Source organism: Protopterus annectens, chromosome 2.part0 (genome assembly GCF_019279795.1).
Source record: "Protopterus annectens isolate FY-2018-M chromosome 2.part0, PAN1.0, whole genome shotgun sequence".
NCBI classification, from domain to species: Eukaryota; Metazoa; Chordata; order Ceratodontiformes; family Protopteridae; genus Protopterus; species Protopterus annectens.
This window is the reverse complement of record NC_056728.1, coordinates 594,180,122-594,204,196: the sequence shown is the minus strand read 5'-3', so window position 1 is coordinate 594,204,196 and position 24,075 is coordinate 594,180,122. Positions and strand designations below refer to the sequence as shown.

Below are 24,075 nucleotides of genomic sequence, written 5' to 3'. Positions count from 1 at the left end.
CTTTAGACATGCCTGGATAGGTGCTTATTTATTAAGTACTAAAAACTGTTTTCGTCTAGAAAAGTGAGGAAAGTTGAGTGCTGTAGTAATTTGTAGCTTATTTAGTGCTTACAACAAGTTCTGAGCTCAAAGAAACAGATTTGAGTGCTAAAACTAAAAAGCTGGCTAGTTGCAAGGGAAAATTTGAAGAGGTAGACGTTATGGCATCAGGAATAGTTTAACCCTAGTTAAGTTGGGGGGGGGGGGCTCAGGAGCTTACAAACAGTCCTGGATACAGCAAATCTGTATCTGGACAAGACTTGTTACAGGAAAGGGGGGAAGCAAGCTTAGAATTTTTTTTTTCAGTAAAGTGGAAATGGAGAAAGCTGGAACAGAAGTTAATTCAAGGTTAAGAATCTGAGTGGGTTGGCCTTCACAAATGTTCTCTATTCGATTGAATAAACTAATGACACTAGACTGGGTGGAGTGTCACAGATCAAATATACAGTATGGGCGGGCAACTGCAAAGCCACCAAGGATGTATTACACTTCCTAGCTGTAGCCACTAAATGAAAGTTTTAAAACAGATCAAGGAGCAAGCAGACTCTAGAGAATGCTTTTAACTGTAAACAGACTAGATTAGAACACAGAAACATCAAAAATGCACAGAAAAGCTAGGATAGAGCACTCACAAACAGAAAATACAACTCTCAGTATGAAAAAGCATTATACAGTTAAGTAATTCAGTAAACATGCAATTAGAGTAATGAAACAGTATCTAGCAATGAAAAATACAGTTAAAAGTATAAAACAGTACATAAATGCAGCAGTAAAAAAAAAAAAAAGCTTTATAACAGTGCAAAATGTAGTAGATTAACTGTATAGCACAATTATAAGTGTTTCAGAAGTGCAGTTCAGTGAAATAAGTGTAAGAAATAACTTATCCTGCTCTTGGAACCTTAAGGAATTTCCACTTAGTTTCAGTAATGAAATGCCATCCACAGCCTGATAAGTACAAGCTCTCCATTCAGTCTCTCCATTCCCTGTGTTTGTTGGTCTGTTTTTTTTACACCAGGGTTTGGACATGTGTTTTTCTTTGCTTTTCCTAGCAGTGTCTTCTCAGTGTTTATCCTCCCTCTCTCAGTTGGAATGAAAGCCATAAAAGGCTTGGCAACCAAACCTGTCTCTCAGTTAGCTCAGCTCAAGCTCTATACTTGTTTGGGTATCTGGAAGGTGCCCTGAAGCTTAGGAAGCTGGCCCGCTGTTATATCCAGTGCATGATATAACCCTTAGAGCTTAGACTACTGTAGCAGTAATCATTTAAACATCTACTGTTATGTTAAAGTACAACTGTACTTTCCTTTCAGTAGAATTGGAATTTCATGTTGAAAAGGAAGTATGTCAAGTATACCTCACTTTGTGCCAGCTGACACAGTGGAAATATCAGTTTTTGAAAGAAATTCCTTCTATGTGCTGCAACCTTCAGGAATACTTCTGAGGTACATACCTTGATGTACAAGCAGCCTTGCCCTGTTTTGATGATGAAAGTGCATCTCTGAATACGTATTGGCAATGTTTATTAACAACTCTGTTCCTTGTCTCTTTTCTGTTCAAACTACAGTAAACTTTCAGATCTGAGGTAGTTAACTTCATTTATCTGCAACCTGTGGGTATTCGGATCCATATCGGATCCGAGCCGGCAACTTTTTCCAAGCATCTGCTCCAAGCTCCTCCCCTTACCCATAATCCCTCACATCTCCAACCTTCCCCCAGATCTCGTTTGCCGCTTCATGCATAAGCATCGTGGTCTCTTTAGCTTCAAGTTGGGTATAGTAAGTGGAAGTTTTTTCTTGTATATTTAGTGAGTGTGAGTGGTCGTTAGTTAACCCTTTCCTCCCCTTCGCTGTTCGTCGTTTTTTTGTTAAAAAAAAAAAAAAAAGTTAAAGTAGGCCTATCCTGACCTTAGTGTGCGTGTGTGTGTGGTAGTTTTGGCTTAAGTTATGGCTGAGTGTGTTTTTGTTATGGCTGAGCAGCCAAAACCGACTTTTAAAAAATGCACAGTGTGTGGCCACAAGCTTGCACCAGCTGATGGCCACATTCTGTGTGTTATTTGTCTGGGTGTTCCCATCTTGCTTTACCTTGTAGTGTGTGTGCAGGGTTCAACCCTAGGGCCCTAAAGGAAAGGAAGGCAAAGCTGGTAGCGAAGGGCCTTCTACCAGTTTCTGCCTTGGACATGGCGACCTCGACCTTGGCTCCAGTAGCAGATCAACCCCCCCCCCCCTCAGGCTGGGACTCAGCCTCCCACTAAGCCTACTAAAGTGGGGAATAAAGGAAAAGAAAAGGAGAAGAAAGACAAGGACAAGGGAAGGGGATAGGCACTGCAAGTGGTCCCCAGAGTGGGAGCCCTTCCCTAGCCTGCCTACCAAAGTGATTAGGACTACCTCTCCTCGGCTCCACTCCCCGAGGTTCTCCCCGGAGCCGACGGAGCCCTCGGACCTGAGGCCTGCATCGAGGTCGTCGCACTGACCAGCCAGATCCGAGTTGGTCGCCTCCTCGCGTTCGATTCGGAGTCTGTCAGAGCTAGATATGGACAGGATGATGCGGAGGTTCATTCGGACCCAAATCCAAATGGGAGTTTTGCCAGGCCTCTCCCCAGCTGGAGAGGAGTCTTCCATGCCTTTCTTCCATCCAGTCTCTCCTTCCCCGATCCAACCTGCAGTTTTGGGGTTTATGGATCTGAGGATCCTTGGAGCTGGGGGTTCGGCGCCGACGGTTCCTCCAACCTCGGCACCGGTGATTACCTTGAGTTCATCGGATCAGACCTGTTCGGATCCGAGCAACTCTCGGGGCCGAGAACGGGGAGTCGGATCCGAGGGAACAAAGGTGTCTTTGGCTCCAATGTTTTCGGATCCGAGCCATTCCTTCGGAACCCCGGCTGCCTCAGCCCCGATCCTCACGGCGGAGCTGGGGAGAGCTTCCTCCTTGTTGGTTTCTAAGGAGGTGCGCTGTCCATAGGCGTTCAGCATGGTGGAGAGGATTCTCTCCCAAGGATCGAGACCCCAGCCTATTGCCTTGTATTCTGCCCAGGCTCCCATGGATTTGGTCTCGACTCCCATCAGTTTGTCCCAGGGATAGCCCATGCTAGAAGACCCCCAGGTGGATCCCATCGTGGAACCCCCCGTGACATACGAGCCCTCTTCAGAGAGTCCCACTAAAGAGGGTCCCCGTAAACACTTGTGTAAAAGGAGGCACACAGACTCCCCCGAGTCCCTCACAGAAGATACTGACCTACATGAAGGTGAGGGTTCCCCCAGGTCATCTCCCAAGGATGTCTCCTTTGGAGACATCCTGGAGATCCTCCGCCAGATAGGAGGTCGGTCAGTCCCAAAACCCTCTACGAATGAGTCAGTATTCCTGGAGGCCTTTGGCACAGGCCCATCTACAGCCTGGGTGTCCCCTCCTGCAGATCCCTTAGTGGATCTGATTACCACGCGAGCATGGAAGGAACCTGACACCATAGAGCCAATGCCGAAATGCCCGGACAGGATCCTCTCTCCTCCCTCAGACAGACAGGCCTTGTAGAAGGCATCCCCGGTGGATGCTATGGTGGTTGCAGCTGCCACCAAGAGAGAACTGGCACAGGAAAGTTCTTAGGTCCACCATCTGGACCAGGAGTCTAAGGCGGTGGATCGGTTTGGGAAGCGAGATTTTTCTTCAGCGACATTTTCTATTCGAGCGCTGAATTATTTGGCACACGTCATACGACTTCTGCGAGACCTAGTCACAGAGTTTGCTGTGTCACCCCCAGAGTCTTTGTCGCCGGAGGACAAGCGGTTGTTCTTAGCAAAAATGTCGACTGTCAAATCTGTATCGAACACTTCCATGTGTCTTCTTTCCCATGCCATGGAAGGAACAGCTGAGATGGCTAGGGCAGCTGGGACCGGCATAGCTATGAGGCGACACACTTGGCACTGACTATGTCAATTCGCAGACCCCTTCAAGGCGTCATTCACAAATGCTCCCTTTGATGGTTCTTCCCTGTTTGGGAAGACAGTACGTGACACCCTGGTCCAGAGCGAGAAGTATGGGAAGACTCTGTCTGCCGTCGTAGTCCGCTTCTCTAGCCCTCAAAGTTCCTTTTCTAGGAATCAGAGAGGGCAAAAGAAGATGTGTTTCCGAAAATCTCAGTTTTCCCTGGACTCTCAGGACAACTCGTCCCCTAGAGGCAGAGGGGGACAAGACAGATGCCTCCCCAGAGGCAGAGGGGGGGCAGAGGAACTTTGGGTCTAGGGAGACCTTCTCGGACAGACTCACGCAGCATCCCTGAGGGGTTGCCCGACTGTCCTACTCTGGAGACAGTTGGGGGAAGATCATCATTGCACCCAACGGCTCAAGAGTCCATTACAGTGGACAGTTGGGTGCTTCAAATAATATCCAGAGGCTACTCCATCCCGTTCATTGCCCCACCCGTCCAGCCAAAGCGCCTCTTGGATGTTCCACCCGCTCAAAGGGAGGCAGCAGCGCAAGAAATTTCAAAGCTGCTTCGCAATCGAGCCATCGAACCAGTCCCCACAGATCAGTCCGTATTAGGCATTTACTCCAGGTTCTTTTTAGTGCCAAAAAAGAAGGGGGACCTCAGGCCCATATTGGACCGTTCAACCCTGAACCTGACTGTAGCCAAGCAGAAATTCCTGATGGTCACCTTGCAGTCCATTCTACCTTACCTCCGAGAATGCGACTGGATGTGCTCGATAGACCACCAGGATGCTTACTACTATATCAAAATTCACAGAAGCTCCAGGAGATTCCTTCGCTTCCGGCTGGGAACCAATCATTTCCAGTTCAGAGCCCTACTCTTTGGTCTCACCACAGCCCCCATGGTGGTCACCAAGGTAATGGCAGTTGTAGCGGCTCACCTGAGGCTTCAGGGAATTCAGGTGTTTCCTTACCTAGACGACTGGCTCCTCACTGCTGTCACCAAGGGTCTTTTTTGCATGGCCAAAGACTCCTTCCTGCATCTTGCAGTCAACCTAGGGATTACCATCAACATCTCCAAGTCCCGCTTGAACCCGACAGACCTTGGAATTTATAGGGGCATGGTTGAACACTCTACAATTGAAAGTCTTTCTGATTCAAGACCGGGTCCAGAGCTTACTGGCCCATGTATCAGCGATCCTTGGCCCCAGGCAGCCAATGTCGAGCGATGTTCTCTGAGCCCTAGGCTCCATGGCCGCAGCAATCTCAATCCTTCCCTGTGTGCGCCTTCACATGTGGGTGCTTCAGTGGATCCTGGCAGTACAGTGGTCTTGGCTAGACCTCCCCATGGACTATCCAGTTCGAATCAGCAGACCCTGCAAGATGTCTCTTTTCTGGTGGCTCCATTTGCCAGAAATCTTGGCAGGGCGACACTTCATAGCACCCACAGCCCAAACCACAGTGACCACGGATGCCTCCCAACTCGGGTGGGGAGGCACTATTTGGGGAGGATGGTCCAAGGCATGTGATCCCACACCAAGACCAGATTGCATGTCAATGTTCTGGAGATGAGGGCAGTGCTTTTAGCGTTGCAAGCCTTTCATGCCGTTCTTCCCCTGGAGACGATTGCAGTTCAATCGGACAACATGTCTGTTGTCTGGTACGTCAACAAACAAGGGGGAACCAGATCTTACCTTCTCTGTCGTGAGGCTATGAGAGGTGGGAGTGGACGATCTCCACCAGTTGGTTTCTGATTGCAATGCACATCCTGGGACGCTCCAACATTTTAGCAGACATATTGAGTCGGGCTATTCTAATGCCATACGAGTGGTCTCTAAAACAATCGATAGTGGAGAAGATCTTCCTTGCATGGGGTCAGCGTTGCTGTGATCTCTTCGCATCTCCTTCCAGCACGAAGTGCAGCGAGTTCTTCGTTCTGATCCCCTCACCAGAGGACTCCCCCAGAGACGCTCTCGTCCATGCTTGGCCTCCTGGGTTACTGTATGCTTACCCCCCGTTGCCTCTCATTCTGGTTTCTTCAGAAAGCTTGCCGACTGGGGTGCAAAGTGATCCTCATTGCCCCGTTTTGACCTCATCACGTGTGGTTCCCCTTCCTCTGGTCTCATATTCTGACTCCTCCTTAGATTCCGGATCCTTGCCCAGATCTCATCTTTCATCCCTCGGGCATCTGTCCACCCAGCCTGGACAGCCTCAAGCTGATGGCTTGGTTGCTCCAGTTCCCCTGATTGCTAGGACTCCCAGTCTGTCATCTTCAGTAAAGACTATTCTGGTGGCATCCCACAAAGCTTCCACTAGGAAGGTTTATCGCAGCAAATGGAAACGCTTCTCTATTTGGGCTTCTCAGAGGAACCTAGATCCCTTTACAGCCCTGGTTCCTGCAGTGTTGGAGTTTTTGGCCAATATTTTCCAACAAGGGGCTCCACTGTAAAGGTGCAACTGGCGGCCATCTCTAATTTTCACGTCGGCAAAAATATGAATGCTCTGGCCTCTTTGAGACTGTGTAAAGCTTTTTTGAAAGGCACCTTTCTTTTACGCCTTCTGGTTAAGGACTCAGTCCCTCCTTGGGACCTTACCCTAGTTCTGCAGGCATTACTTGCTCCCCCCTTCGAACCAGCAGAGTCAGTAGATTTGAAATTCTTATCCTGGAAGACAGCTTTCCTAGTGGCCATTACTTCGACCAGGAGAGTTTCTGAGATTCAAGCTTTGTCTGCCATGCCCCCTTACTTGATCTTTCATAAAGACAGGGTCTCGCTCCACACAAACCCTTCCTTCTTACCGAAAGTTGCCTCTGAATCAAATATTAATCAGACGGTTAACCTGCCTGTTTTCTTTGCAAATTTTCAGAACAAGGTTGAATATAAACTGCATTTGCTAGATGTTCATAGACAGCTTTGTTTCTGTTTACATGGAACTAAACTCTTTCGTAAGTCTGACCAGTTATTCATGTCCTTTTCTAGACCCTTTTTGGGCAAAGCCATATCCAAGGTCTCCTTAGCTAGATGGATTACACAATGTATACTGCAAGTCTATAAGGACAAAGGTCTGTCCCCGCCTGGTCCTGTTAAAGCTCATTCTACCAGATCTATGGCAACTTCTTCTGCTTTTTGGTCTAGGGTTTCACTGGATGATGTCTGTGCAACAGTGACCTGGGCAAGGTCACATACATTTATTTCTCATTATAAGTTGGATTTGATCTCTAGAGGGAGAGCATCCTTTGGCTCTGCGGTGCTCAGGAATATCCTTCCATGAGGGCCTCCCAGGATTTTTGACAGCTGGGGACTCTGTCCCACAGGTTGCAGATAAATGAAGTTAACTACTTCAGATAAAGAAGTTATGTGCTCACCATAACGTTCCATCTGAGTAGTTATACTTCATTTTCTGCAACCGTCCCACCCTCCTTCCCCAGAACCTGTTCTAGGTTAGTGATGTTATTGAGTTACTGATAGTTTGGATAGTGGCAAACTCGATCTGGGAGAGGGAAGGTAGGAGATGTGAGGGATTATGGGTAAGGGGAGGAGCTTGAAGCAAATGCTTAGAAAAAGTTGCCGGCTCGGATCCGAATACCCACAGGTTGCAGAAAATGAAGTATAACTACTCAGATGGAACTTCTTTTTAACTGGCACCCATGGGGATTGGTAGATGCCGGATAACTGAAGTTTCTGGCTGCTTGAGAGTTACTATTAAAAATAGTCCTGACTAATACTGTACCCTATACTATAGCATACCATACCATAAACACAGTGTTGATTTGATTTTTATATTGAAATACCACACAAGCAAGACAAAGCTTCCCCTCGCGGTGCAAGACAAGGACACCACAGTAAGGTAATAAGCGCTTTTGTTCCCTTTATTCACCAAAACGGAACTTCATCAGATAAAAAACACCTTACACACATCCTCTTTTATACGTAAAACAAGTGTCATCAACCAATAAAAATCTTTCATACATATAAACATTTAAAATATTTGTAAAAATGATAGACCTGGTTTAGAATAGACATTTTCTTTTGTGAACACAAAAATAAAATAAAATAAACCTTTGACATCATTTTCAACAGTCTTTAGTGGTTAACAGTAAATACTGTCATGACATCCTACCCTAGTTACGTGAGAAATATAAATGCATATCCTGTCCCACTCCAAGTTGTTGTAATAATTTTTGTTGTAATAATTTCTACACTCTGTCCACATTTAGGCCAACAAACTACTAATTGATACCCTATCATTAATACCAGGAAAGCATTTGGCATTCCATTCCATTTTTTGGAATACAGGGAAATACATTGGCAGGTTTTATTAAATGCCACATGCTTTCCTGGTATTAATGATAGGGTATCAATTAGTAGTTTGTTGGCGTTAAAAACGGACAGGGTTTAGAAATTATTACAATTGCTATTTAGGGATATTGTCAGAAACCATCATTTTTTTAGCTTTTGATAGCAGTTTTAAGAGTAGGTCTTGTGTGATAGCTGGAGGCGAAATGGTTTCAGGTATATCTTGTGAGATAGACAAAGGGAAGAGAGAGATAAAATTAGTGCTAAATTTATCACACAGTAGATTCTGTATCTTCAGCCTTAGTGTAAGTAACATCATTCACACTTAGCTGAGCATATTGCTGCATTGTACTTCGAGATTACGAACATATGTAAAAATGCCTTGTGATCGTCTTTGGCTTAAGTAGCTATTTTAGCCTCAAACCTAGCTTTGGTGAACTTTATTAAGGTCCTGAATTCTTTGCTTGTTTAAGTGACAGTTGTGCAGATGTTAATTGTTGTCGTTACCCTCCATGAATAAGACGGCATGTTTATGTAAAGTACTTATCATAGCAGCATTGCTGTAACTTTAAAGCATCCCTCCAGCATTCTGCCATTTTGGGAATTTTACATGGTTGTTGTTACAATGTTTTCATATTGCAGTGTGCTTCTCAGTTGTATAATTTTAATTGTCTAACAAGCTTTCTGTAATTAATGTTTATGTTCTGTTTGTGTATTTCTGCTGTGTGGAGCTTTTCTCCCCGGGCCTCTACTGAAAATGGACATATATTCAGCTAGACTAGCCCGGTCAACAAATGTAAAATAAAAAAATAAATAAATAAATTGTATGAGCAGTGGCCCAAGCACTAGGTATTTCCCTACCACTAGCACATTTCACTGCAAGTTTTGAGGACCTGAGGAGAGCACAGAATAGTATGGAATATGTATGAGTCTAACACTGCTTGCGTCAGCATATTTGAAACCTGTATTGGTCCTCACAGGAAAGGGAGCCATTGCTGAAGAAATTTGTCTGGTTGCCAGGAAACTGAAGATCTGTACATCCAAATGTTATGATTTACTGTCTCACTGACCTTTCCTCAGATATTTATTGTTATGATAAACACCTTACACAGCTGTACTCCCCTAGAGATTCCAGTGTCCCAGTTCTGCAAGCCTGCAGGTGAGTTTGTCTTCTTGTCCTTTGAGAGACCCCTCTTCCTTTATTCTGCGGTGGTTGTTTCTGTCTCTGGACAGACCATTTCTTTGCTTGGGAGCAGGAATTTGAGGGAGAGGTTGTTGGAATCTTTCACTTTTAATAATGATGTCAGTCTTTTAGAGAATCTCACAAAGGAGATGGGGAATGGGGCAAATCAAAAGCTCATCTCCCAGTACCTGGAAGTGCAGATACTTTTGTCCATTACTGCATGGACAGCTTATATTTCTTAGCTGCACCAGGAGTTTTACCTACTGGTCTTGGCTGCAGGCTAATGTCTCTCTCTTTAGGAGTAGCTGTCTCCATTGCTTGCTTGGTGTGTCCTTCACTGGCTTGGTCACTGTGGCCCTTTTGGCCCATGACACTGCCTCCCATGGGAACGTCCCTGTCCATGATGATGGATTCAGGCCTTCTGATAGGCGTTTCCCAGTTCTTAGCATGTTTGCTGATCATAGTGTAGCCCTCTAGTTCTTTCCACCTTGTGGTTTTACTGACTGAAATTTAGTATGATCATATGACCCATATAGGAGGGTCCTCAGTGTTAGATATTGCAGATGTGCTCTTACCATATCAGTTAACTTATGAAGAGGATCCAGTTTTGGACCCTTTTTGATTGTTTGGAAATAACTTCCTGTTTCCATCTTTGGGTGACTAGTCCATCCAACTGATCTTGGATGTTGAATTTCCCTGTAAAAAAACAAAGATGTACCTGCGTATTACCTGTTAGCAGTAGGGGTACCAAATGTTCATTTTTGTTTTATTGGTAAGGGAGTGAACTGGCACATCCAGGAGATGAACATGATTACATAGTCAACGTGACATCACTACAGGTGTCATAGACGTGAGATGCATGTCCATCCCTGAGTCCTACATCTTCTGAATGAAGTAGTGAATGCTGATTGATAGAGAGGATAAGCCAGAGTATATGAACCTTTAAAGTGGAGTAGTCTTTGTATATTTGCTGATTTAGTTAGAACGTTTTCTGTTATCTTCAAGACATCTTGGCCATATCACCTAGCAGGTCCAACTTGCCTTCCTCCCTTTTCCATCTACACTGACAGTGATCCCTCTTTTCCCATTTTGTACATGGGGTTGGGGTGTCACGTCAGCAATGACCATCACCTACAGCCAGTGTCACCATAAATGACAGAGACAATTCTGTGATTTGCTCCCGCCAGTACCATTTTGGTCTAAAAGAACAACCTTGTGGCGGATGAAGTGGAGTTGACTTGTACTTTCCAGTCACTTCACTGTAAATTGTAGGGAAATCTCTGTGGCAAGTATAGACAATTCCTGGAATGACCAGATGTTGATCAAGATTTGACACACGAATGTTTAAGGAGAGGTGAATTTAAACCAATAGATGAATGGCTAATAATGGTGGCTCAAGAAAGTGGGCTGCATGTGTGTTAATTTACAATGTCTATAGAAAAGATGGGAGAGAGAGGCAAATGTAGGTTATGTAAAACAGTACTGGAAGCCATTGTGCATCTCATTGCCAGGTGCAATACATTTGTGGTTGAGAGTCTCTATGTTGAAAGGTGCAACAGTGTGGTAAGACTGTTGCACTGAGGTTGTGCAAATGCTGTAATATATAAGTAGGTGAGAAGCACTTGAACGTGAAGCACAAAGCATCTTTCAAAAAGTGCAGTTCGCATGGGATCATCCAGTGACAATAGTTAAGGAAAACAGATGCACAAAAGACAAATGGAGTTTTACAAGAAAAAACAGGACTAAAGTATCATTGGTCATTGAAAGAGCAATACCCAAGGATTATAGTGTCCTACATACTGAGAGAGACAAACTAATAAAACACCAGGATTTGCAAGCAGAAACTAGATCAGTGTGGGATAAAGACACACAGACACTTCCAATAGTAGGAGCAGCAGGATTAAAAAAAGAAAGGAATTTTCAGTTTTATTTAAATATGCTACCAGTGCATGTAACCCCATATGAACTGCATAAGGAGGCAATTCTAGGTGGGATTCATACTGATCCTCGACGGCACTTTCTGCCAAAGCAGAAATCAACGAACATACTTAACCAAAAGTGTTGTTCACTAAAGCAGCACTTTCGGATAAGTATGCTCGTTGTGCAGGTTGCACTACAGTGCACATAAGGGAAAATTCCCTCTGTAGTTTGACCTCAGAGTGAGAATATTAAAGTAGGGGGGTGGGGGGCACATCCCCCCACATGGGTTTGCAGGGGGGCTTGCCCCTCTGCATAAAAGTAGATTTATTGTTGTTTTTTGTAACACACTTTAACGAAAGCGCTTTTTCGGTGAAAGCACTTTCATTAGTGTGTTCAGTTATTGTGGATTCGGGATGCTGAAGTTTCGTTCAACAGTCCTAGATCCTTCTAGGTACATCGCGGGTGCTGACAAGAGCACCGTTGACTAACATCAAAGTCTGATGCAATACTAATTTCATTTACTCTAATTGTAGCCTAACTTAGGAATGGGTGCACTTTTGTCATGGTATTAGAAACCCAAAACGCTTGGAGAAATTAAAAATAGGGAGGTGACCAACATAATAAAACTGCTGTATATTTGAACTACATGAATGTAGGATGCTCCAAATAAGTGTAATGGCCTACTGGTTATATTGCCCTTGAAGATGTGACGTTACAATAGGTTCTTAAATAGTAATATGTAGAAGAAAGCACAAAAGGTAAGTTAGCAAAAGCAAGGTTATAGTCAAATCTCGGGCATGAAACTACTTTATTTCATTCACTTAAAGTATTTTTTGATGTTTTGTTTGACTTCCTTCTTGTCAGAACATGTTTTCTTTGGCAAAGTGAGATATTTATTTATAATAGATTATTGTTTGCTTTTAATTGAATTTTCCCTTTTTCTTGTTGTATGATTGTGAAGTTACTCTGTTTAAGGGAATATGGGGGCAAAGCTCCCCCCCCCCCAAAGGGGATACAGAGGGGTTTGCCATCCCTCTGAAAAGCACTTTTTCAGCAGACATTTTGCTGCTTGTCCAGGTTTTCATTATATTGAACGTAGATAAAGCACATAAAAAGCGATTGAAGTGCTGTGGGCGTGAATGTCACCTAAAAAAATCTGTTTGTATCTTTTTATTATAAGAAAGTCAGCGAAAGTAATTTCCAAACAAATTTCAGTTTGACTGGCTTTTTCTTCTACTGGTCATGAGATACCTGTCCAGCTCCATCTTGTGTTGTACCTGGCAGTTTGACTATTTACATCACATTGTAGGGCATTTGTGCCTCTGCTTCCAAGTCTAGCATCTGTATCTTTAACACACATTGATTGTAGGCTCAGTACACGGTTGTGCAGTGACAGTCAGAAAATTCTGCTGTTCAGAATATATATATATTGTTCTCCTTTTATCTCCTTCATTAGCTGCCATTTTGTTGGACTCATGCCAAATAATAAACAATTATTAAGATTGCTTCAAAGAAGATAGGCAGGTTATATTGCTTAATTCCAGATAATTGAGGACATCTTATTCTCATCTGATTTACCTTTTCACCCTGCATCCCAACATCAGAAAAAAAGCTGTTTGTGAGTACTGTTTTTTTGTACTTCTTTTTTTTTGGGGGGGGGGGGGGGTCCTCCCAAATAAACTCATTTTTATTTTCGCCTAGTCTGCTTATTTTAAGCATTCTTTCTTTGGGATCAATGAAGGGCAGGTTAGAACAACAGAATGGTGCCCCTTGGAAGAAATGCAGTGAAGGGCTTTGTGGTGGAGTGTTCAAAAAACATAACAGGACTAGAATGGAAATCCTGACCTTTTCTTGTTGCAGTGTAATTTCCCATCTTTGTAACACCTACCTAACTACTTTGCTTCTTCCATATAGTTTTGTCAGGCTTGTGACCTGTTAGTATTCAAGACGCCAGACTGCCTTAGTTTCATGTTAAGAGATAGATTGATAGATAGATAGATAGATTGATAGATAGATATATAGATAGATAGATAGATAGATAGATAATGTATGCATGTATATAAAGCTTATTTCTGAAGGAATGTAGCGACTGACTTCTAATTTTAAGGAGAAACTTAGTTTGTAATATCTTCAAAGGTATTGAGTAATGTCAAAGTTTGTTTTATCAATTTATATTTAGTGTTAGTTCCACGGTCTGGTTTTAGGTCTACCAGAGGTGCTTTCCAGGAGTACACTTTCAAATAGAGCAAGATCAAGTAGTGCCTTGAAGACCTAGCAAAGGTCGCCTGATGGTAACCTGTAAGAAAAAAAATAATTATTATTAGAGCTTTCTTAAGTACTTCAAGTTTTTAATCCTATGGTATTTTTAATAAGAAATCATACTTTTTTTTCAAGTTGTTTCATATGGTTTGTATAAAGGCCACAACTCACAGTATTATACTCAGTAAGGGTCAGATCATTGAGGTATAAACAGTTAGCGTGATCTCTCTCCTGAAAAAAAGAAATACCTTTTAGAATTAGAAGGGCTAAAGAAAATGATTTCTGACCTTGGTAAATACAAATGGTTAAAGATTAAATTGTATACCTACTGTTATTAGCTCTTTAATGATGGTGTCATTTTTTTTATTTGACCATTTATTTTGTAATATGACCCATTTTAAAGTCTTATGATGTTACATTTATTGACATTGAAGATAAAGCCATTATTTTTTGGGGAGGACATTTTTTCTTCCCTTCCTCAGTGACCTTCAGGCTTCCCTCCCTCTGGATGCCCCATACAGCCCATTCATACCCCTAGGAGGTGCGAGCCCTATGGCTTATCTGCTCCTTTCAGGAATGAGAACTGGACAGCAGAAAGCAGATGTCACCTAACAGAGGCTCAGGGCTTTTGTGCTTTGGGTCCATAACCCCAGTGCACATGTCTGATACTACCCCAGAGTTCAATATGAAGTGGGTATACCTGTCAAAACGGATATGTAAAATAAATATATATATATATATATATATATATATATATATATATATATATATATATATATATATATATATTGTGAGGGCATGTCATTCCCTTCTGTAGGTGATGTAGCACCTCTAGACTACTCTACCCTTTGAAGCTAGTACTCTCACAGGACCTCTGATCTCTATTGGTAATTCTGACATGGGAATGAGTGGCCAGACATGAAAACTGCCCCCTCATTTAAAGACAGGTGAGCTGTTAAAGTCTTAGCATTCCTCCTTTCTGCCAAGCCTGCTCTATCAGGCCTCCAAACTGCTATTCGAAGTCTGGTTGCCTGGGTCATATTCAGAGCTTTATCCATCTATCTCATCAGAGCTGGCTAAACATGGTTATTATCACTGCAGCAGGTGGGTTTTTGCAAACAACACTAGAAAATGCCAACAATTTGTCTAAAAGCTGTGTAGTATAATTACTTCAACATATCTGATTATCCAGAGCCAGTTTTTACATCTCAAAAGAATGGGCAAAAAAGAAGTGGCTCCAATAGAAAGCCCTTGTGGGTCATCTATGCTAAACCCCATGAGGATGGGCAGATATTCTCACCTTGACTTATGACCCTATGCTTAGCCATTGTTTTGCCCATTGACTTACTTAGGGGGTTGCTTTTCATGCTTTTAGTTTAATTGCACTTTTACAAGGAGTAGTATCAGATGTCTTCGTACGGTCAAGAGATGCAGCATTGCTGCCTTTATCCAGGGCTGATGTTATATTTTTTCAAGAATGCCACAAGATACCAAATCCCGAAGGTAAACTCTTCCCTTGACAAACCCTTATATTCTATAGCCTACAGAACTTGTGTCATTTTGGATAACTAGCACTCCATGATTTTAATTTTTGCATAGACTGCTAGTCAGGCTGAGGAATCCCCTTTGTGAAATAGTACTGCTGTAACTTGTCACCATAGGTCAAGGGCTAGTCCTCACGTCATCATTTTGTTTAAAGTGATTGGTAAGGGGTTTAGGTAGTGTTTCCATGATCTTATAAAGAAAGCCATATAGAATTTTAAGGATTAATTTCATTTGGCATTCTTATTTTTTTGCTTTCTACTTAAAACTAGTTAAAATGACATTGATCTCATCAATTTGCTACAGACATTATTATCTGCTAATACTCTTTACTGAATATTGCTTTATTACTTTTTGCAGTGCACTAAAGTTTTGATTGTTCCAGAAAATTGCCCTAATTTGTTATATACTGTGCTTTGTACCTGTGTGTAGGAGACTATGTGAAACAAAGATGCCTTGAAATAGTTTCCAGTTAATGTTTACCTCTTCACTGTAATCACCTGATGTTAATAGTAAGTTTGTTGCATCTCTTCAAGGACTATGAAGAGGCCATCATTTCATTACTGGAAGGTGCTGCTTGGGAGGAAGCTATGAGGCTGGTAAGGTCACTTCCAAATACTGTGCTTTGTGTGTGTGCTTGCATGCCTTCCTTTTAAGACTAAATGGTCTAACTGTGCAGTCTTGTCAATTTGTTTTTGTTAGATTTACAAATATAACAGACAAGACATTCTGGAGACTAACTTGAAGCCTTCACTCTTGAATGGTAAGAGCAATTTGTTTTATTTAATTTTTTTTATGTTTTGCAAATATACTTGTATTGTCGGATGATCTTGGCATTTTCAGTGTGTTGTGTTTGCTGGAAAGCAAAAAAGAAACGTGAGCCCTTTGTAAGTGCTGTGACTGCTGCGGAGACATCCAGTTAGCCTGAAAAGACGTAGTTTGCCTATGGACTGATAATTTCATTAGGTACATTACATTTATAGTGGCTATAGAGCTTTGTCGAGACATCTTCGAGCCCTTGATCTGTTCTTCACCATAATTTATCTGAAGGACTGCAGCCAGGATATACACAAGGTTTACCCAAAAGACAATAATGGCCAATGGCATGCATGTTTTTGTGTAACTAACACCTGCCCAAGGGTGTTCTGAGGCCTGATGCCACTGTTGGAGGGGCCTCTAAACTCTTGGAAGGGCATTTACAAAGTAACATACACCCTGGGGGCATTACTGTGCTTTAAGAATGAGCTACTTGTTAAATAGTTTTGTATTTTTTTTTTTAATTACTATGTATAGATTTTTAATATTTTTGATATAAAGAAGTTCCTCTGTCTAATGTTTCAAATTTACTGTAGTATATTGGCTGTTGCCAGCCATTACAAGTTTCATCCATACCTCTCAACTGTCCAGATTTTCACAGAACATCTACATTTTTTTGGCTCTTTTTTTGTCTGTCCCCCATAAAATTTGGGGTTTGCTGACAAATCATTGGGTTGAAGTCACTAAATAATAAATTATATTTCACTTTCAGACTTCAGTATCCTTCAGAAAATGCAAGTTAACATTAATTCTGTTATTAAAGCAACATTCTAATTGTATAACAGCAATAATTAAACTGTGTCCCTGTTTTTGAGCCTTTGCCCCACATTATTTTAGGCTTTATCTGGATAAGAGGTTGGGAGGTATGGATACCTCTTAATTTTAAATAACTTGCATCCACTGCTCGATTGATCAGTCTCTGTCTCACACATACCCAAGCACTTTCACTTTCATGCATGCAAGTACCCATACACTCACATATACAGACAGAACTGTACATCCACTGCTCAATCGATTGATCTGTCTCTCTCTTACACAGATATACACACACACACACACACACACACACACACACACACACACACTTTCATTTTCATGCAGACTGACACACATACACACACTTTTCTATTTTTTTTTGTTTGTTTTAGTTTTACACTTGGTAAATAGCAAAAGCACTGCTTAGCGAGTGTAAAACATGATTGATCTTGCTCTCACTTTTTTGCATGCATGCACTCATACTTTTCAGTTTTTTTGCTTGTTTTAATTTTACACTCACTAAGCAGCAAAAGCACTGCTTAGTGAGCATAAAATAATGGTGCCCATTAGCTTTCTATGTCCAAGCTTCACAGCAGAAAGATAGCGCATGAAAGTGAAAGTGCTTGGGTATGTGTGAGACAGAGACTGATCAATCGAGCAGTGGATGCAAGTTATTTAAAATTAAGAGGTATCCATACCTCCCAACCTCTTATCCAGATAAAGCCTAAAATAATGTGGGGCAAAGGCTCAAAAACAGGGACACAGTTTAATTATTACTGTGTAGTGGCAGACTCGTTTTTGGGTGGGCATTACCTGTACATTAACACTCTGCTGGAGAACATTCTGTCTCCAGTCAGAGTCGCGATGTACAGGTTGCCATTCTCAAAGATCTCTTAGTCAATATCAGCAGGCAGCAGTTAATGTATAGGAGTACTTTACTGCCAAGTACATTTTCACTCACCATTGCATTTCCTGCAAATATATAGGAGAGTATTTTCATGTTTTTTTTTTCCTTGACATATTTTCTGCGAATAAATAGCTGGATAACTACATCACTAAACATACAGATATCTTTTACTTTAGGATATCAGTTTCTCAGCTGAGAATGGCCTGACAACGAATTAATTGACTGTGCATTGGTATTATAGTTGAAATAGATATGACCTGCACTAGTTTTTGCTTTGCTAATGTAGTATGCATAATGTGTGTTTTGTATGATGTAATGCAGAGTTTATTCTCAGATAACATGTATAGCTGGAATCCTTGAGCTATCCTCTGTCCCATTATTGTTTTTTGCCTCTACAATGTAGGCAGTGACTTTGTCTGGAATATGAAAATAATGTTTGCTTAAACAACAGAGTTAATGAATTTAAAGTTTTCTTTGATTGTCACACTTAACACCTCTATCCCAAATGCCACATAGCAGGAATACGTAGGATTTATATTTGACCCTGCGCTATCTTTTTTTACATGCTGACTTAATTGTTATCAAGAGTTTTGCTCACCTGAAACTTTGTTGTAGAAAGTCTGACCTTCTGTTTTCAATTGCATGACAGTCCATTGCTAGAAATGTCCTTGCTTCCAAGTTTGAAAACCCTTTTCATTTTCTGTGTTTTCAGTGGAGCACTAACAGGCAAAAGGACCAAGCGGCCTATTTGTTCTGCTAGCAAGTAATAGAAGCCGTTACTGTGACTTGCTGCATGCCTGCCATTAGCTGCAAGTGCAGCTAGGGTCATAATATCTGTCTGCACTCCTGCTTTTAAAATACTTATTCTTAGTGACTTTCCATCCTAAAAAAAAACTACACTCTCTATTTAACAACTAGCTCACAGTCTGCGTGACGTTATCATTCTAGTGTGACCTTACTTTAATCTGCGTGACGTTATCATTCTAGTGTGACCTTACTTTAAGACAACTATAGCCAAAAAGCATTCAGCAAATTTAGCCCCGCTGCATGCAACGAACCATCCTCCCACTGACGAAGGATCACAAAGCACACTTGAACTCAGATTTAAACTGAAAGGGCACCTTCAGCAACAATGCGCATTAAGATACTTATAGGATACAGGGTGCACTGTTAACTTTTTGTGTTTTGTGCCACCCACTGCATGATGTTACACACAAGAACATCTATACAATGAAAGTAATACTACTATATATCAATACAGTTCATGCAAATGATCTAAATATGCAACAGCATCATGTTGTTAATCAGTTGCAGTGCATGTGTATCACTATTGTACTATTTCTTGTATATGTTGTCTATCTTTTCATGTGGTATAAGTCATTTTCTTGTTCATTATTCAACTGTGAGCCTAAGTTGTGGCTTAAATGGGGTTATAGACCAGCCCACTTATGTAATTGACATATCGCAAGCAAATAAATACATAAGTAAGCAGGCTTTATTTTATTGAGTGCCTGACAGTTTTAAATCGTCCATTCTGCATTGTTTTGCTCTGTTCATAAGGTATATGTCTTTACTTTTCTAGTTTAGACTGTTGCATATTTGGCTTTCAGAATGATGAACATTGCAGGAAGCAGAGATGGTGTTAGGGTGGGGTGAATGGGGCAGCTGCCCACGGCACAGGATGTTAGGGGCTGTGATTGGGAGATACCGATTGATCAGTACTGGTATTTATTTGCCACTACTGAAATGACTAAGGTGAATCAGCCTGCTTTTGTGGGCAGAACTAATGCATGCATTGTCCAAGTAGTAGCTAGCAATTTGCTACAGTTTTAAAGGTTAGGATTACTTTTTTTATTGCTTCTCAACTTAAAGTTGCAAGGTGGAGAAATGGACCTGTCTTGCTGCTTGCTCCTGAGGTGAGAAGTGCCAGCCAACCAGATTAGGGAAGGGCCTTTTCTACTCCTTAAGGTGCGCCATATCAGGGAATGGCACTGGGCACTAGATAAGCCAGCCATTTTTCTAGCTGGGAGTTCAGTGTATTCTAAACAGAGTGCATTCTATCAGTGAATCCTCAGAAACTGGAACAGCAAGCAGCGTGATCTGAGTTCTTAGTGTTGGGTCATTTTTTGGGTCGTGAGTGATTAAAACTTTCAACGTTTCCTTAACTTTCTTCTTTCTTTCCTCTATTTTCCCCGCGACAGTTATCGTTACAAAAAAAAAAGGTTTTCCCTTCTCTCTTTCTTTTTCTGTGTGTGTGTGTGTGTGTGTGTGTGTGTGTGTGTGTGTGTGTGTGTGTGTGTGTGTGTGTGTGTGTGTGTGTGTGTGTGTGTCTGGGCCTTGTTCTTAGGGGACATGTCAGAAACCCCTAAATCAAGGTTTAAAAGGTGCTCAGTGTGTGGCCATAAGCTTTCCCCCCGGCTGATGGCCACACTCTGTATGTGGTGTGCCTGGAGGCAGCACACCTACAGACCTCCTGTCCTATCTGCGCTGGGTTCAACCCCAAAGCGCTTAAGGACAGGAGGGATAAACTGATTGCAAAGGGCCTTCTGCCCGCGTAGGGAACGGCTATTTCTACGCCCCCATCAGGTACAGCAGCAGCTTCTCCTTCCTTTTACCTGGCCTCTGGGACTCAAACTCCCACCAGGAGGCCCAGGGAAGGGAAGAAGGTCAAGAAGGACAGGCCACACAAGTGGTCCCCTGACTGCTCAGCCCCAGCTGGTCCGCCACCGAAGGCGAAACCTCCCACTAGGCCCAGAACACCCCGGCTCCATTCCCCAAGATTCTCCCCGGAGCTGGAGGTCGGTCAGATGCTGTCCAATGACCGTGGCCTCATCATCTCGCTCCACCCATAGCCTCAGTGAAGCGGAGATGGACAAGGTGATGTGGAAATTCATCCGCACCCAAATCCAGATGTGGGTCTTGCCTGCACCCTCTCCTTCTGGAGGGGTTAGCTTGCAGACTTTTTTCTCCCCGATTACTCCTCCTCCGATCTGGCCAGCAGTTTTGGAGCCCTTGGATCCAAAGACCCTCGGGGTACCTCGACAACGGCCATTGCCTTGAGTTCATCGGACCGATTGGATCAGATCCAAGCTCTCGGAGCCGTAGCCTCGGGTTCAGATCCGAGGGGGTACTGTTGGCTCCAAGTGGGTCAGAGTGCAGCATCCCCATCAGTATCTCGGCTCCTGGAGTCTCGGCTCTGACTTCCCTGTCAGGTCAGAGGGGAATGGCTCTGATGGGGCTTTCTAAGGATGCCCATTCTCCATCTGCCATTGACGTGGTGGAGAGGGTTCTCGCGATTCCTTTGAGACCCTTGACCATCTTGTCCTCGGATTCCACCTTGACTCCCTCTGGATTTGGTGCAGCCCCAACCATCTTGCCCTCTCAGGGACAGCCTGTGTCCGTTTTGCCCCAAGAAGCACCAGCCAGAGAGCAAAAGGACGTTTGAGGGTCCTCCCAAGAGAGTCACACTGAGTAGGTTCCTTGTAAACAAATATGTAAGAGGAGGCACTTGGATTCCCTTTGGAGTTCCTCACCTCAGACACTGATTTGGAGGAAGGAGAACGTTCTGATCCCCCCCCCCTCTTTTGGATACATCATGGAAATCTTTCGCCAGACGAGGGGGTGGTCTGCCCAGAAAACAACCCAGGATGAATCAGCGTTTTTTGAGACATTTGGCACAGGCCCATCTACTTCCTGGGTGTCCCCTCCCACAGATCCTTTACTGAATCTTTTTATGTCTCAGGAGTGGAAGGAACCGGACATGGTGGAGCCCATCCCAAAGCACCCTGACAAGATTCTCAGCCCTCCTTCAGACAGGATGCATTGGTTTAAGGGGTCTCCAGTTGATGCTATGGTCATGGCAGCGGCCACAAAAAAGGAGCTCACACAGGAGATCCCACGGTCCCCCCTCCTGATCATGAATCACGGACACTGAACCATTTTGGGAAGCGGGTATATGCTTCAGCAACCTTTGCTGTAAGGGCGCTGAACTGTATGGCACACCTTATTCGACTGCAGCAAGACTTGGTTAAGGAAGTCACTGAGTCGACCCCACAGTCCATGTCGGCGGAGAACAAGAAGATATTCTCCACTCGAATGGCCACACTTAAGGCAGTCTTTAATACATCCATGCTCCTCCTCTCCTACGCCACAGAGAGAGAGACATTAGGTGCCATTCCTGGCTCCGGCTGTGTCAATTTTCTGATCCCTTTAAGGCGTCTTTCACCAATGCCCCATACAACAGTTCCTCCCTCTTGAGAAGTCAGTACGTGAGACAGTAGTCCATTGTGAGAAGGAAGGGAAGACTCTGTATGTCATCGGGATCTGCTTCTGCCCCTCTCAAAGGTCCTGTTTCAGGAATCTGCGAGGGACAAAGAAGATGTGGTTCCAAAAATCCCAGGCATTTTCCCGGGACACTCAGGACTCTCCTTCCCCCGGAGGTAGAGGGGGTTATGACAGACGCCGGTGCAGAGGCAGAGGGGGTCCGGGAATTTTGGGACTCAAGAACCTTTCTTAGACAGACCCGGCTGCTCTTCTCTGAAGGCAGTCGGGGGTCGCCTATCGCTACACCCAGGGTCATGGGAGTCCATAACAAATGATCATTGGGTGTTGCAAATTGTATCCAGAGGCTATTCCATTCCGTTCATCCAGACACCTCCCAGATGTCCCACCCACACAAAGGGAGGCAGCAGCCTTAGAAATAGAAAAGCTGCTCAGAAAACGAGTCATCCAACTGGTCCCCCCAGACCAATCTGGATCGGGCATTTATTTTAGGTTCTTTGTAGTGCCAAAGAAAACGGGGGACCTAAGACCCATTTTGGATCTTTCCACCTTGAACCTGCCTGTAGCCAAGACGAAATTCCAGATGGTCACTCTTCTCTTGGTCCTGCTCTATCTGCAGGCAAACAATTAGATGTGCTCGATTGGCCTCCAGGATGTGTACTACCATATCAAGATGGACAGATGCTCTCGGAGGTTTCTCCACTTCTGGCTAGGAGCCAATCACTGTCAGTTCAGAGCCCTTCTCTTTGGTCTCACCATAGGCCCCAGGGTGTTCACCAAGGTGATGGCAGTAGTCACGGCTCACCTGAGTCTTCAGGGTATTCAGGTCTTTCCGTACCTGGACGATTGGCTCTTTGTTGCCCCTTGCAAGCATCTGCTGTGTCCAGCCAGGGATTTGTTCCTGTTACTAGCTTGAAAGCTGGGCATAACCATCAATCTCACCAAGTCAGCACTGGTCCTGGTTCAGATTTTAGTCTTCATTGGGGCTCAATTAGACACTATTCAGATGAAGGCCTTTCTCACTCCAGAGAGAATACACAACCTGAAGTTACATGTTCTGTATGTTCTCCAAACAGATGTTCCCATGGCAGAATCAGATGTTCTTCATGTTTCACTGTTGCAGTCATCACATTTGGGTTATCTGCCTGCAGGGTAGCCCGCAGTCATCCCGAATACCAGAGTCTTGGGATTTCTGTGTCGGATGCTGTCACCTCTTCCATGACGTCAAATCGTCAGGGGTATAAAACATGCAGCCGATGCCATTACATCAGTCTTTCTTGCCATGGAGGAGCCTGAAGCAAAAGCAGTCCGCAAGTGCCGGTCGGCCCCTTCCTGAAATTTTAATTTTTCGAGTTTCAAACCTGAAGTCTTCTAAAACTAAGTACCCCTTTGGGGATCCTTTTTTCTTGCTCTAACCGATGTCAGAAAAAGTTAACAATTGTCTTGCCTGTGGAAAGCAAATACCTCACAGAGATTTTAACTCTTACTGCATCACCTATTTAGGCCCAGACCATGACGTCCCTCACTGTCATTTTTGTGCCTTGTTTAACGCCAGAACCATTCATCATCTGGCTATCTTTGTCGCTAAATTATTTTGCTCTCTATGTTCTTCGTGTTTCACTGTTGCACTCATCACTTTTTTGTTATCTGCTTGCAGTAGCCCTCATTCGGCCTGATTAACAAAGTCTTGGGTCCCGCTTCAGTTGCTGTCCCTTCTTCCATGACGTCAGGTCGTCAGGGGTATAAAACATGCAGCTGACGCCATTACACCAGTCTTTCTTGCCATGCGGTACCTGAAGCAGAAGCAGTTCGCAAGTGCCGGTTGGCAGACTCCTGAAATTTTCGTTTTCAAGTTTCAGAACCGAAGTCTTCAACTAAAGCTAAGTACCCCGTTGCGGAAACTTTTTCTTACTCCTTACCGATGTCAGTAAAAGTTAATAATTGCATTACTTGTGGAAAGCAAATACCTCATAAAGATTTTCATTCGTACTGTATTCCTTGCCTAGGCCCTGACCACGACGTACCGTGCTGTCTATTTTGTGCTGTATTTAATCAGTGCACTATCCGTCGTCGGTATATTTTCGCCTCTAAATATTTTGGTTCTCGGTTTAATTATCCAGAAATGTCATCAGTTAGCCATCTGACTACCGGGATTCCGAAAA

General features: G+C 43.4%; 1 protein-coding gene across 1 annotated transcript in view; it reads left to right on the top strand.

The window, feature by feature from the left end:
* The window catches only part of ELP1 (elongator acetyltransferase complex subunit 1), a 1,639,125-nt gene that overhangs the window by 1,334,583 nt on the left and 280,467 nt on the right, over window positions 1-24,075 (top strand). Inside the window, exons 30-31 of the mRNA XM_044060975.1 lie at window positions 15,690-15,752; window positions 15,856-15,916. Of these exons, the coding sequence (XP_043916910.1) occupies window positions 15,690-15,752; window positions 15,856-15,916 (124 nt within the window). The remainder of the gene's footprint in view (window positions 1-15,689; window positions 15,753-15,855; window positions 15,917-24,075) is intronic.